We start from the raw sequence: 16,203 nt of genomic DNA, 5'->3' as shown, positions 1-16,203 counted from the left end.
CTCTTCCCCCCCCCCATCTCTCTCCCCCCATCTCTCTCCCCCCATCTCTCTCCCCCATCTCTCTCTCCCCCATCTCTCTCTCTCTCCCCATCTCTCTCCCCCATCTCTCTCTCTCTCCCCCATCTCTCTCCCCCTTCTCTCTCTCCCTGTCTCCCACTCTCCCTGTCTCTCTCCACCTTCTGGGCCCGGGCCTGCTCCCGGTCGTAGTTACAGGAAGCTGTAAACAATCCAGGTGGAGAAGCTGCCGCGGCCTCTCGGGCAGCAACTCCCGGGGTATCACTCCCTCTGTTTGCCTCACTCACCCAGCCAGCCAGCGCAGCCGCCTCAACAGCCACGGCCCATGCTCAGGGTGTGGAGCTGCCGCAGCCTCGAGCTCCTCCCGAATCAGAGCCGCCGCCGCTCGGGGCCTGCCATCGTGACCCGGAAACACAGGCCTGACCTCTCACCCCTCACCCCGGTCAACCGCACCAACACCATTTATTACAATAAACAGCTCCCCGGGTTTATTAAATCATTCGCGGGGGGTGGGGACGCGAGGATGTTTTTGACAGCAGGGTGTGTTTTTTAAAATTTGGGTTGTTGGTCAGTCGGAAGCGCGCATGCGCACGTCACCCCCCAGCTGGTGCGCAGACGGTAGGTGGTTGCTAGGGGCTGTTGCTGGGGTTCGTTGCTATGGGCGGTCGCTATGGCGGCAGTCGCTAGGGGCAGTTGGTGTTGGACAAAATGGGTTCTGGAGATGTCTCGACGATGAGATCTTGAGGCTTGTATATTTAACCATGAAATGTTTATTGTTAATCTTTCACTGTTTGCACATCCCAGGTTACTGTCTTGCCTGGTGCTGTTGCCCCCATGCAGCCCGGTTTGTTATGGCACAGCGGATGGTAAATGCTGAGCTGCTCAAATCCCACAGGGAAACTTGGACTAACCGCCACAACCCTTTTGGAATTGGCGTTTTTATTTCGGGATGCGGGCTTTGAATTCAGTAAAAAGAAGGCCGCCGAGGCCCGGAGGTTTTTTTTTACAAAACTAAATTGAACATTTATTAATGAGAGAAAAGATTGTAAACCCACCCACCCACCTGTCTACAAATTACTGCCATACTAACTTCTAAACCCCCCTCATTAATCTAGCTCCCAGTCACACCTCCATTAAGGCAACGGTAAAAACACATATATTTTAAAAGAAAAACAGAGTTACCTGGAAAAACTCAGCAGGTCTGGCAGCATCGGCGGGGAATAAAAGAGTCGACGTTTCGAGTCCTCATGACCCTTCAACAGAACTGAGTAATATTAGGAGAGGGGTGAAATATAAGCTGGTTTAAGAGGGGGGGGAGGGGGTGTGGGGACCCTACAACCACCCCGCCCCCCCAACTTCTCTCCCCCCACCTTAAACCAAATTATATTTCACCCCTCTCCTAATATTACTCAGTTCTGTTGAAGGGTCATGAGGACCCGAAACGTCAACTCTTTTCTTCTCCGCCGATGCTGCCAGACCTGCTGAGTTTTTCCAGGTAATTCTGTTTTTGTTTTGGATTTCCAGCATCCGCAGTAGTTTTTTGTTTTTATATTTTAAAAGACCCAGGCAAAGTAACACACAGCACCCCGAACAGTCAAATTCAAAGTGAGTTTTTCTCAGCTCCGGTTCTTTGTAGACAGCATCTTGAGGCTTGGATGCTGGAGGCCTTTCACACTTGTGTTAGATCTTAAGAATGTCTGCCCTTACACACAACCTTCTCTCCTTTATACATATTTTTCCCTTTGAATGCAAATTCCCATTGTTTCACTGTGTCTTTGGACTTTACCTCTCTAATTGTAAAAATCTATCATAGTACCAATTTTACCAGTAATCTTTGGGAAAAATAAACATGCTGTTTCTTAACTTCTCCCGGCTAAGTGAAACATTTCACCTCTCCTTTTGAATTCAAGCAAGTCTGGTTTATTTAAAAATGCAAATGTTCCCTTTACACCTCACATTCTAAAACTTCTCCCATGTTTACCTACTTAACATTTCAAACCTAACTTATCTTCTGATACATCAAAGCCTTCAGACCAGCTGCCTTTAATTCAATTAAGTTCCACACACACAGATATAGACACAGATCCCAGAATTACTCTACAATAAATTCCAATAACATTGTGAAAATTATTATATCTCCCTGACAGGTTCCAGAGTGTTCTCTCTCAACTGTTCTCTCAGTCTATTACCATGTGACTTTATGCATCACACCGTGGGGAGTGCTATTCTCCAGTCTCACATTAACCCTTGCTCTGTTGAGCACCTTTACATCACAATGGCACGCAGGCACGTTATACAACTGGTGCTTGGCATTGTTGCTAAGGGCGTTGCTATGGATGGTTGCTAGAGGTTGTTGCTGGGCACCGGTTGCTCAGGAGCGGAACTAAAGAAGAGTCAAATTGAACTCGTTAACTCTGTTTCTCTCTCCACAGATGCTACTAGACCTGTTGAGTTTTTCCTGCACGTTCTGCTTTTATTTAAAATCTCCAAACTGCTAAGAAATGCTAAGTTTTTGCCCTGAATTGACAAGCCTGCTTGGGATCAGTTTAATAGAACCAGGCCTTGTGCATTTGCAAGTGTGACTTGCTAAAACTGCACCCAACCTGCTAAGCTCCATTTTTAAATTTTCCACCTTACCATTTTGCCATTGATTTGTAATGTTATTTGGAGCCAACTGTAAAGAATCAATCAATTATCTTATCTAAGGAAAGATATACTGGCATTGGAGGTAGTCCAGAGAAGGTTCACTAGGTTGATCCTGGGTATGGAGGCATTTGCTTATGAGGAGAGGTTGTGTAGGTTGGGCCTGTACTCATTGGAGTTTAGAAGAATGAGAGGCGACCTTATTGAAATATATAAGATTCTTAGGGGGTTTGACAGGGTAGATGCTGAGAGGTTGTTTCCCCTTGTGGGAGAGTCTAGGACCAGAGGGCAAAATCTCAGACATTTAAGACAGAGATGAGGATGAATTTCTTCTCTCAGAGGGTAGTGAATCTGTGGAATTCTTTACCGCCGAGGGCTGTAGAGGCTGGGTCGCTAGGCATATTCAAGGCTGAGATAGACAAATTTTTAATCAGTAAGGGAATCAAGGGTTATGGGGAAAAGGAAGGAAAGTGGAGTTGAGGATTATCAGATCAGCCATGATCTCATTGAATGGTGGAGCAGACTTGATGGGCCGAATGGCCTACTTCTGCTCCTACGTCTTATGGTCTGATGACAAATCCCATTGATAGGTCTACCCATCCAGTGTCCATTAGTGAGCCAGAAGAGAAGGTTGGGAGGAGATTTGACAGAAGTATTCAAATCATGAGGGGTCTAGACAGAGTAAATAGAGAGAAACTGTTCCCATTGGCAGAAAAGTTGAGAACCAGAGGACACAGGCTTAAAGTAATTGGCAAAAGAATCTAAGGCAACATGAAGAAAAAACCCTTTCATGCAGTGGGTGGTTACGGTCTGGAATGCACTGCCTGAGAGTGTGGTGGAGGTAGGTTCAACATTGACTTTCAAAAAGAATTGGATAAGCCCTTGAAGGGAAAGGGGGGGTGGAATGGGGGGGAGGGGGATAAGTGGGAGGGGAAGACGGGGGAGCAAATGGTGCCAAGCCTGGGGAAAGCGCGATGTTTTTAAGTGAGTTCTCATTGTCCTTCCGATGGCCTTCAGACCCGAAAGACTGCCTTTAAAAAAAATTAAGCCAGCCTTTCATGTCAGTTTCACTGCATTGAGGGGGAGTCTGGAGGGTGTTGGTAGTGGGGTGGGGTGTAACTTATAATGTTTAGTACCATAAAATTAATACACTTCTGAAAATTCTCTTTTGAATTTAAACCAGCATATAAATTGCAGTCTAAATTTTCATTCTGCTCTAAAGGAGACACAATTCTGATGCCATGCTGTGTTGATGTACCAGAGGCTTGAGAACCTTGGGCTTCATCAAAATAAATGTAAGGAACTAAAAGCGGGAGTGATACAAAACAGGGTGTTGACTCACTATCATCTGTTTTATTACTCTTGCAAAGTCCGGGAATGAAATTCCAATTTGTCACTAAGAGATTGCTTAAAGAAAGGTTTTACAAATCCCTACTCCATCCTGTGTTCGTCTCACCCTGCACCAACCTGTTTACAATCTGGCAGAAGGTTGTCACACTGCGGGACTCAAATTTCTCTTTGGTGAGGATTCCCGTTCATCTATTGTAACTTTGCCAAAAAAAAAAATCCATTGATATCCCAGAGAAACAGCATAAAGGGCTTTTACTACAAAGGGCCTTGATAGAAACCTAATCCTAAGATTTTAGTGCTTCTAGAAATGAGTTCTCTTGGGAAATTTTGTCACACATTTTTTGCTGTTGGGGTTTCTTATTTATTAATTGCGTTTTTTCCGTTTTGGGCTGTAAATTCACAGTGTGCAACACAATTTGTATGGCAGCTTCTGGGGCAAGGGGAAACAATCCAGTTCTTGAGGTCAGGCCGCACTGAATTTTTGTACCATGTATCATTCTTCTCTGAAAAATTCAGATCAACAATTCAACCTATATTTTTCCTGAGCTGCTGGTAGATGTCTGATTAATAAATCCTGGGGATAATGTCATCAGCATAAAAGGGGCAGATGCTACTTATAGTATGTTGTGGGTTTGTGCCAGAGAAGTCAGAATGGTAAGGTTGTATTAGCTACAGAGTTAAATTGTTTCTTAATAGCCATTTTCCTAATATCAGTTGATTGTTCTGTGATTAATAATAATTAGAGAATCAGCATTGGGCCTCCAATTTCACCATTGCTACAGTCACTCTGCCTACTGCATGCAGGTGTAATGAAAGAAAGACAAAACCTACATTTATACAGCACCTTTCACAATGTCTCAGATTGCTTTACAGCCACTAATACTTTTGAGTTGTAGTCATTGGTATAATGTAGGCAATGTTATCAAATGGCAAAGCAGGCTCGAGGGGACAAATGTCTTACTGCTGCTCCTAAGATGTAGGCTCATATGTCATTCTAGATGGACAAGATGAGCTGGGCTAGATGGATAGAGTCATCTACAATTATCTTGTGAGCAGAGGGTGGAATCATGGCTAGAGTTCTGTTTATTTTGTTGCTAATGGAAGTTTACTGAGCAGGCTTTGTAGAGCGAAATTGCCAGGATAGGAGTGTGCAATGGGCTCATAGTTAACTGGTGACTGTTTTACACTGCACATGATTCTCAAGGGTCTTTTCCATAGATTTCAATCTTGTCCTTTTCTGTGCTTATGTATTATCCCTATTGGTGCTTTTATTATTCTTTTGAGGTACTAAAATATCATGATAAAGCTGTGTTGCATAGTAAATATTGTCTTCAGATTTGCTGTTCAAGAAAACACAGATACAATTGCGAACCATTTAGTCTTTGTCCTCTGGCCTCTTAAAAGCTGTGGCGCACAGAGACACCCAAGGGCTCCAATGCTTCTCACTGACAGTGAAACCCTAAATTGTTCAATCATCCCACTTTGTTGCTCAAGAGTCATTTGATCTTTCTACCCTATGAGATTCCTGATAAAATAGAATCCAACTACACCCATCTATGAAATAATTATATTGAATAACATTACCCACCCAGGCAGGAGAAAGTCTTCTTCTACTTCTACAGAATGGAAAAGATCTTGTGCAGTTTATCTGGGTTGCAAGTATTGAATCTTTCCCCCAAATATTAATTTACTGTCATTGTGTTCATATGGTACAATATGCAGAACATGTTAATGAGGGCTGAGGCAGTTATTGCAATCAGTGTTATCATCTGCAGCATTATAAATAACTAATGGGATATTTTCCTGTCAAATTAACAACATTATGTGATGCTGTTAAAGTAAAAATTGTACTCTCTCATTTGTCTAATAGTCACAGTGGGATCAACTATAGGGCTCACACAAACTAACAGTACAATATATTGTTGCTGCTTCTAATATTAATGACCCTTGCTGGATTTATATCGGATGATATTTTTCACCAGATGCCAACAATGGGCATTATCATTTTATTAGGACCTTTCTGTGATTGGTGACTTGATTAGTGAGTCTTGAAAGGGGAAAAAAATATCATGCATGATTGAGGGTGGGGGGGTTAAGTAGGGTGGGCGAGTGCAGAGAAAGGGGCCTGGAAAGAGAAGCACCAGGAAGTGTGATTTCTCTCCCTCGCCCGGGGATGGGGGGAGATTGGAGACCTCTTGAGGATATCAGGTGGATGGTGCCTGATTATGGAGGCTTCTCAGGCAGGCAGCTGGCTCCAGGAATGAGGTGTGAAGACACTCGCCTCCTGAATCCACCAAGTTCTCACCTCAATGAAGCCAAGTGATAGCTTTTAATGTTGAAAACTTGATCCTGAACAAGGCTCGGAGCCCTTTTATAATAAGATCCAACCCGCCTCCTTGGAGTAAATTAGCTGATCTCAGATAAAGCCAGAAATGGATGGTTGGAGGTAAGTTTTGGCCAGGAAACAGATTTTCCAGACTTTAAACCCACTACCCCCACCACCAACGCGCACCCCCCCAACCTGACTCAAACTGTCCATTTTTTTAGGTTATGATTTAGTCCATTTGAAGGGAGAGATTCCAAAGGTTTAGTCAAAATCCAGGGTGCATATAAAGATTGTAAAGACAGATCAGAATCTGTAAGACTTATGTCATTGTCAAAGACTCCTTAGAGGAGATGGTGGCGTAGTGGTAATGTCACTGACCTAGTAATCCAGATCCTCAGGCTAATATTCTGGGAACAAGTGTTCAAATCCCACTGGGGTAGCAGGTGGAATTTAAATTCAGTTAATAACCTGGAATTGAAAAGCTAGCCTCAGTAATGGTGACCATGAAACCATTGTTGTAAAAACCCATCTGGTTCACGAATGCCCGTTAGGGAAGGAAATTTGCCGTCCTTGCCTGGTCTGGCTGACATGTGACCCAGACCCACAGCAATGTGGTTGACTCTGAACTGCCCTCTGAAATGGTGTGGCAAGCCACTCAGTTCAACAGCAATTAGGGATGGGCCACAAATGCTGGCCTAGCCAGCGATGCCCACATTTCATGAAAGAATAAATGAAAACAAACTGCAGGATTCATGGTGTATTTGCTGGAGACATGCAATGCTGCATCTGCCCTTAGGACAAAGTCACTACATTACAGGTTGACTGTTTGTCTTGCGTGCTGTACTGAGGTTTTTAATGCACAGAATGAGCTCTCCAGATAAAACATAACACAAATATTAGCCAGCATGTTTATTTAGTGTTCAAAACATTCACATTATATATTTCTATATAAACAAAAGACCTGTGTTCCTTGAGAATTGAGTACACATAGTGCATGCAGGACTGCAGAAAGGCAATATGCCCAACTTTGTCCTAAAATAATTAACCCAGAGAGGAACAAAATCATTTCTTCGTGACATTCTCTCCGTATATGCAGCATCTGGTATATTAAATGGAAATATTTTAGGGCACTAGAGTAACTGTATAAATTTTCTAGTGGCTGTAGAAATGTTGAATGGCAATAATAAGGAACATTGTTACTGAACTATTGCCGTAATGTTACAGCATATAATAGAGATAAAACCAAAGGCTATAAGGTAGTGTAAATCCAAATCTGTTACTTCATAAAAATAACCATGCTCTTTTTTGCTAGTAATACAGTTTCAGGCTGTCCCATTTAATAAAAAAATATCATTTATTTGTGAAGTGGATGTGTATGACGGTTGAGTAAATTGTGAAAATACGCTTGTACAAATCAGTGTGTAAACGCGGGTTAGGTTCCCTCCCTTGGGAAGGTGCTGATTTGTGCTGTGAATCATATCAATGGGCTGGCCGAACCTCTGAAATTTCACTCTCAAGTGGCTTGTACGATCTGAGAATGTAAGTATTTGTAGGCTAATTAATGACGGGGCATCACAACCAAGCCCAAACTGTCCTTATCCAAGGACTACCTCCCAGCAGGACCTGCTAGATAACAGTTGGGAGATTTAATGGATAAGGTGGGTGGGGGGGTTGGGTCCCAGGGTGGGGGTACCCCAAAAATGAAGTTGAGCACAGGGCCCCACTAACTGTAAATCCACCACTGGGATAACAGTTAGGAAAAAGACCTTAGGGAGAACTTTCTCCCCGTTGTGCGGGCTGGGCGGGAACGGGCGCACAGCCGATTGCCGCCCGCGATCAGCTGCGTGCCACCATTTTACGTAGGGGAGCCAATTAAGGCCCACCCAGTGTGATGTGCACCCGGAAGCACTAAGCGCTCCCTGTGCGGGCTGGGGGGGGTGGTGGAGGAGGGAGAGTTGGGGTCTGTCCGAGATTCGCATGCGTGCGAAAGAGTGCAGACATTTTCCTGAGGCACAGAGCTGCCTCAGGGAGAATATTTTCAATATGAAAACTTCAAAAAAATAGAAAAAATTATTCAGGCATGTCACATGAGCTGGGACATGTCAATGAATTTCAATAAAAAATTTTATTTGATTTATAAAGCCTTCATGAAACCTCATCCCTCCCGTGGATGAGGTTTCATGATAAATGCAAAATCCGCCTGGACTCTTTGCCCACCCTTAAAGTTGGACAGGCAGCCCTGTTAATTGTTTCAATTTGTTGTTAAATTGCCTTAACAGGCCTTTGACAGCTTGGCGGGCGTGCAGCCGACTCTGGTGCGCGCCCGCTGAACTGAAGATCGGAATGACACACGGTGATGTCGGGACGCATGTCCGACGTCACCGCGCGTCATTTTACACATGGACGAGCAGGGGAGCCCCCCCCTTGCACGCTGACCAGAAGATTCAGGCCCCTGTCAAATTTTCCCCTCCAAACCCGAGACTAACTGTAATGCTCTTACTGCCACGAAAGCTGAGATTGCTAACTTAGTACTGACTGGGAACTGAGACTGAGAACCATTCATGCTGTCTATATGAAATGAACTATGGGAGTGTAATAGCCCACATAGGTTTTCTGCAAAACCTTGTTAATTCATAGGATATTGTGATATCTGTTGGTCATATCCAGTCTGCAGTTGGTGCAGTTATTTTTTATCATACACAGCAGGCTGTAAATTCATCAATAAATGCAAATTGTAAAGTAGGGACATTTATAGATATTAAAGCTTCACCTGGTGCCCTTGGGTTGCCTTGATATTTTGCCGACATGATACAAATATTAAATTGTTGCATCATCTTAAGCTACATAAACCATATAAAATATTCTAACTGTCAATGGAAAGTAAAATATTCCTGAGATGTTGTTGTGGAAATAATGGCTAAAAGCAAAACATTGCTCCTGTAGCTGAGAGGAATATATAACTGCGAGAACTAAAAGTTATAAACACTTCATATTTTTGCTTTTCGTGCTTCTGTCTGTCTCCACTGTTTTGTTTTCAGTCTTGTGGAGAGGGTGATCTAGTCCACAGTAGTCAATGTTTCCGTTTTACTTGTTGACAACAGGTTTTCTCTGTGGGGCAGGAATCATGCTGCCAGATTTCTGTTTGCCCCCTGGGCAGCTCGAAATTCTCTTTTAGGGGGAAGATGCTGTGGATTTACCTCTTGTTTTTGTTCAGATTAAGATGAAATAGAATGATGGTCAAATGCTATTGGGGTGTGACTATTAAATATTCTTTACATACATTTCTGAGCTGTAAAATTTATTTGATGCCTAACAGCTTGTATTTTATGCGCACCAAGTTTATATCTATGGATGGTAATTAATGGTTATCATATTAATATAGTCCACTCAATTACCCAGCACTTTCCAAAAGATTTACTGTGTAATACATACTCACGATATTTGTAATAAACATAACTTTAAAAGTTTTTTTTTGTTGAATAATATCCGGACTTTCAAATGTGCTTACATTGTCAATAATTTCTGTTTGATAACTTTAGTGAGTGACAAAGTTAAATATATGAACCAAGATCAATATAGGATGTGGACTTTAAAAGGTACACTGTTGTTGATAACCCATGCGTCTTCTGCCCTTGTCCTTCTAGGTGGTAGAGATCGTGGGTTTGGAAGGTGCTCTTGAAGGATTATGAGCTCGGTTCTCATGCCCTTCTTTGGAATAGTGCTATGGGATGTTTTACATGTACCTGAGAGAGCAGAGGTGGCCTTGCTTTAATGTCTCATCCAAAAAATAATTGTCTGGGCTTCAAAAACTAGATTGGCAGGGCTTTGTGATCCCAGGTTGGATGCTTGTATCCTCTTGCATCACTGTGATTTGCACTCCCCTACACCTCCCCGTTTTCCATATAATTTTTCTGTGTAAAATTGTAAAATTTGAATACTGTGGACCTCTAGGAACTGAGCGAGAATACACAAACACAATCAATGTAGCACCCTTCCAGTAAGCAGGAAGAGAGGAAACTTTCTTTTCTTTTGTCTAGGATGATTTTAGTCACAAGGCACAGAGGTGACGACGTAAGTTCATCTGGCCACCCAATTCCTCGATAATTTCTTTATCAAATTTTAACAAATATCTGTCTTCAACACAAACTCCCAATGGCAATGCACCTTTAATATCCAGTCTCCTTATGACCAAATCTTCATGACCGTGCACTTTTTAATCTGTCTATTTTCCTTAAAAACTCCAATAACATTGATATGCCTTCATTCTCTCTAATAAAGAGAACGTGACAATGCTTATGATGATACATGTTTAGCGTGCATCACATGTTAAAAGATAAAATATCACAGCAGTTCCATCCACAGAACTACACCTTAATTACTGGAATATTTTATTAAAGCCATTTCAATTAACCAATGTTAGGGTTAATTTTAGTTTTGGCATTAATGATATCCTGCGATCGCTTAGACCCAGTATTTATTTTTTCTGTCCGTTCAGTAGGACAAAGGGAATGGACACAATGATTCATTGGGAAGGAGGCAAGATCCCCAACACAGAGTCTACACGCAAACGTCAACTTTCTTTACATGTTGGAGCACCAGTGCTTCAGGAGGCTCAGGCTTTCATGGCAAGTCATTGCTGACATCTGTGGCCTCATGGAGCACAACCTCGTTCCCAGTGGACCAGCTGGGCACACAATGCCAATGGCCGACAAGGTAGGTCTCACTGGAAGGTCATCACACTCTCTAGTTCTCTGCCCCTTCCTGGAGTTCTGCATCCTCTTCTGTAAGGAGAGAAAGTAGAGAGCCATGAGTGTGAGAAATGGATGGTATGGAGAGGAGGGAACAACAATATTTCTGGACGATGACTGTGAGGCATGGGTGTGAGATGGCACAAAGATGAGGGTGAGTGTCAGTGTTGGATGTTCAGATGGGGATTGAGGAGGTGTCTTGAGAGAAAGGAATGAGTGGAGCTGCAAGGCATATCAGTCTGAGGAGTGTTGCGCAGGAGATTGCTGGAAAGTCACTGTATGGGGCTTGGCACTTGAAAGTGATGGACCACTCACCATACCCCACACCTGAAGTCCTTGAAATACTTGAGTTACTGTATCCAGTTTGGAGGGACCACCAGTGTGGTCACTTCCTCAGCCACTTCTTTCCATAACTATTAGGTTGAGAGGGCTGGCCTGTTCCTCCTGTCGCATCACCTCACTTCAGTCACTCAGGTCCCTCAGCAAGACCTTCAGGTCACATTCAGAGACTTTTGTGGGGGGAGATGGGGGTGGTGGTGGCAGCTGGCCGCTTTCCCAGATCTCCTTTCCATTCTTGTGGTTGCTGAAGCCTACGTCCCTTTAACTACAAATCCTTTGACAAGTGGAGTGTCTCACCCAGGAACAGGATACTTATAATAAGATAAAAGCAAAATAGTGTGGATGCTGGAAATCTGAAATATAATACAGAAAATGCTAGAAAAACTCAGCAGCATGTGTGGAGAGAGAAACAGAGTTAACGTTTCGAGTCCGTACGACTTCTTAAGAGCAGGGTACTTCATGCTGTGGCTGTATTGGAGAGCCATGGCAAAGCCTGCTAGTGAATCAAACGGGTTCCTGACCTGATACCATCACCTCGAGTCAATTTCAGGTTAATTTCGCCCATTGTTTCTATTTAACTGAGTTCCTGGTGCAGAAGCTTGCAACTCCAAACAAACTGTTTCATGTGTATTGTGTGTGTTAAACTATTCCACATATGCTTCTTGTGTAACATAGTGCAGCTAGCAACTTATTTCAGATGTATCATGCGCTGATATATTTGAGGTCCTTTTATGGAAAAATTCCTGCCACTGGTTTCAACTGGTGGATAACGTTACACAGGGTAGATTAAAGAAAAAAACCCGAAGGCTTACATTTGAAAAGCATCTTTCGCAACCTCAGGATATTCCAAAGTGCTCTACAGCAAATGCTGTACTTTTTGAAGTGACGTCACTGTTGTAATGCAGCAAACGTGGCAACCAACTTTGTGCACAGCAAGCTCCCACAAACAAAAATGGGATATTGACCAGATTATTCTTTTAGGGATGTTATTTCCTACTGATCGCCATTGATTTTCAGTGGACTATGATATAACCATTTTATTATCACCAATCCATTAATAAGGATACACTGTTATTTCCACTTCATGGAGGGCCCGGGAACTTGATAACTGACAGGATGTAATCAAAAAAGAAACAAAACTTGAGAAACATTAGATACAAGGATATGATTTCATTGTAGTAATTTCAACTTAATCTTTGGAATAAGCTCTAAGGTTACTCATGCTTCACCTTCATGAGCAACTTTATGAAAGGACTGCCCTCAAATCACTAGCACGTATTGACTCCATATTTAAGTTGTGCTGTAAAATTAATTCACTGTTTGTGAAAGATAATTTTGAGAGAATAGCCTGAAGATGTGCCATGGTTAGGATTGTAAATCCCATCGCTTTGACTGCAGTAAGAGTATATACAGAAACCTAGATGTCACATTTTATTAATACAAATCTGATGAATTGCTGAATAAACCATTTTCTGCAGTAAAAAATATTCTGTAACAAAAATGAACAATTAAAGCATGCTCCCATTCAATCCTATTTTATGAAGTGCTTTTATCTATTCAGTACTTTAAAAAAATACATTAAATAACTTGACTATCAAAACATTCCTTGTTGGAAACAGTATCACATATCCAGAGTTCAATGTTTTCACTTAGTCTTCTTGCCCTGGAACTGCTATCAACGACTTGTCCATTTTTTCCCCGATTCCTATCATTTAAACCAGTTGACATAAATAGTACTAGATTGTCAACTTCCTTTTTAATTCAGGAATTTGATGGTTTTAAAACTTACACAAGTCCTTACTGTTCACAATTCATAGTGCTTGATGGTACACTGGCATTACAAAGTCACTAGGCAGAGAGGAGCTTTCTTTGGCGTAATTTGCTTGCTGTTGTACCTTTCTGGTTACTGCTTTTGACTGCACTCTGTTTCTTGGCAACCTTTGCAAAGGTTCAGTACACGACACAAACCTGTCTAATGTTTGGTTAGGTGAATCATACCAAGGCAGCACATCTGGCATGACTGAGGCTTTTAAAGTTCTTCTTGCATAGCTGGAGCAACTTTTACTATATAGACGTTTTTCTTTGTGGATTGTTCTGGCTCTGTACTTTGCTCAACAAATGGAGTAGCGTACTCTGGTTCTTGGTTAGATAATGGTTCAGCATATTCATGGTTCTTCCCTGAAAATGGAACATCGTAGTGACTCACAACAAGTGGTATAGTGTAACCATCGTCCATTGGGGGTTTGAAAGTCGATGAGGCTTTTTGGGCTGCTATCCCCACTTGAATAATGTCAGGATCTGCATACTCTAATGAAAGAAAAGTACAAAAAAAGTTTAATGTTAAACAAACATAGTGTTTGTATATAGTGTTTGGCATATTAACCTGCAACCAGAATCCAGTCAAGCAATTTTCAAAAGGGATGATGAGATAGTGTATGTGGGCAATTAAGTAAAAGAAGACAAAACCAATAAAAGAGATTGTGTTCCTTTTGTTTAGTCAGAAAGGCTCTGTGCCCCTGTGCTCCTCTAATTCTGGCCTCTTGGGCATCCCCAGTTTTAAATCTCTTCACCATTGGCCAGCTGTGCCTTCAGCTATCGACGCCCCAACCACTGGAAATCCTTCCCTGAACTTCTCTACACCTTTTTCCTCCTTTAAGCTGCTCCTTAAAACCTGCTACTTTGGACCAAAGATTTGGTCATCTGTCCTAATATTGCCTTATGTGGTTCGGTATCAAATTTTGTTTGATAGCACTTCCATGAAGTGCCTTGGGACAATTTACAGCATTAAAGGTGCTATATAAATGCAAGGTGATGTGTTTTTGACACAAACAAGTGTCACTTTCTGATTGGCTGGGAGTGGCTGACTCACTTATGACTGAATACAGGCTATTCACTGCGGTTAACATTGGGCTGAATCTTCCGAGGAGTAGCACAGCACTGGAGCCCCGCATCTCTCGCCCGGACTTTTGAACCAATTCTCTTCAGAAATGCTGAGCATACCAGACTCAAAGTCCTTTTTTGTATCAGGGGAATCCAAGCCGCGCGCCCTTTTTATGGCTCCAGCTGGCGTATTTTGCTAAGTCTTCATTCACTAACACAGTGAATAGTTTTGGGACATTTAAATAGCTTTTCACTGTGTCAGTGAATGACTGTGAGTGAAGTAAGTGGGTAGGTTGGTAGCGTGTTAGTGTGCTAGCTGGGCATGGTGGCAGGATAGTGGGTAGGATGCCAGCTGGGTAGGATGGCAGGCTGGGTAGGGTGTTGGGTAGGGTGTTAGCTGGGCAGGGAGGCAGTGTGGTGAGGTCAGGTGAGGGTGGTGTTGCAGGGTCAGGGGGTTGGGTAGTCAATGAGTTGGGTGGGTAGTCGGTCGGGGGAGAGTGAGGGAGTTGGGGGGAGTCAGAGGGTCAGGGAAGAATTAGAGCATCGGACAGAGTTGGAAGGTTGCGGGGGAGTTGGAGGGTCGGGGAGGAATTGGGGAGGGAGTAAAAGAATTGGGGGAGTTGGAGGGTTGGAGGGGTGTCGGAGGATCGGGGGGGCGGGTGTTGCTGGTGGGTCGGGGGAGAGTCGGAGGGGCAGTAGGGGATTTGGAGGGTTGGGGAGGAGTCAGAGGGTTGGGATGGAGTCGGAGGCTCTGGGGTAATTGGCGGGTTGGGGTGGAGTCAGAGGGAGTCAAGAGTGTCTGGTCAGGGTGGGTCGGAGGGTTGTGGGGGAATTGGAGAGTCTGGGGATCAGTGGGGAGTTGGGGTGGGTCAGTTACATAGTTTTCAGGGATTAGATATGTTTTTCTTTCCTGCCTAACATTTCCTGGGTAACCATCCAGGAAAGTGAGTTGGAATCCTCCGAAGTCTCTAACTCAGAGTTGGAGACTTTATTGGAGGGTTCGGATGCAGGGTAATTGCCCATCGGAAGTTGAAACTTACCGGGCAACTCCCACGGAGTCCTTCTATTGGAGCATCTTCCGGGGTATGACCATCCGGAGACCAGATGATCTGGGCAATTATCTCTTAAAATTCTACTTTGAGTCCTTTGTATAGATTTGTGATGATTTTCCCCCACTATTTGCTACCTTTCTCTCCCACTTTCCTTCCCCATGTAAAACCTCAAAAAGATCACAGCTGGAATAATGTGTGCAGTTTTGGGCTTCACATTATATATAGGAAGGATGTTGAAGCAATAGAGAGGGCACATCCCAGATTCACCAGGCTGCTGCCTCTTATGAAAAATGACAAATGAAAAAAATTATGGAAGAGCTGGAGCTGCTTTTGTTAGGAGAGAAAATTAAGGAGTGATTTGACAAAAGTGCCTAAAGGTATGAAGGGATGAGACAGATTAGATCGCAATAGACTATTTTCAGCGATTAATGAGTCTAGAATTAGAAAACAATGTAAGGTTAATTTTATACTGAAGATAGAGCAGGTGAAACAATGAGATCGACACTGCATTTATATAGTGCTTTCACGACCTCAGGACATTAAGCACTTTAAAACCGATGAAGGAGTTCTGAAGCTATAATGTAGGAAATGCAGCAGCCAGTTCGTACACAGTAAGGTTCCACAAATTACAATGTTCAAATGACCTGATAATTTGATTTAGTAATGTTGGATGAGGGGTAGATATTAGCCAGGACACTAATGTGGGTGAGCTCCCCTGCTCTTAGAAATAGCATCATGGGATCTTTTACATCCACCTGAAAGAACAGGCAGGCCTCTGTTTGGCATCTCACTCAAAAGACATTTAGTACAGCACCCTGCATTACAGCACTTCCTCAGCACTGCAGTGGTG

General features: G+C 43.0%; 2 protein-coding genes across 4 annotated transcripts in view; both read right to left on the bottom strand.

The window, feature by feature from the left end:
- The window catches only part of taf12 (TAF12 RNA polymerase II, TATA box binding protein (TBP)-associated factor), a 32,427-nt gene extending 31,817 nt beyond the window's left edge, over nt 1-610 (bottom strand). Inside the window, exon 1 of one of the 3 annotated variants that reach the window (XM_078567407.1) lies at nt 303-610. The gene's annotated coding sequence lies outside the window, so the exon portion shown is untranslated. The remainder of the gene's footprint in view (nt 1-302) is intronic. The other 2 variants (XM_078567405.1, XM_078567404.1) reach the window with 2 other exon arrangements.
- Nucleotides 611-12,838: 12,228 nt separating this feature from the next.
- Nucleotides 12,839-16,203, bottom strand: part of LOC144696110 (discoidin, CUB and LCCL domain-containing protein 1-like) — a 161,032-nt gene continuing 157,667 nt past the window's right edge. The window contains exon 15 of the mRNA XM_078567409.1: nt 12,839-13,728. Coding sequence (XP_078423535.1) covers nt 13,451-13,728 — 278 coding nt within the window. The 3' untranslated portion in view covers nt 12,839-13,450. The remainder of the gene's footprint in view (nt 13,729-16,203) is intronic.

Source organism: Cetorhinus maximus, chromosome 21 (assembly GCF_964194155.1).
Source record: "Cetorhinus maximus chromosome 21, sCetMax3.hap1.1, whole genome shotgun sequence".
NCBI classification, from domain to species: domain Eukaryota; kingdom Metazoa; phylum Chordata; class Chondrichthyes; order Lamniformes; family Cetorhinidae; genus Cetorhinus; species Cetorhinus maximus.
This window is presented reverse-complemented; position numbering and strand designations above follow the sequence as displayed.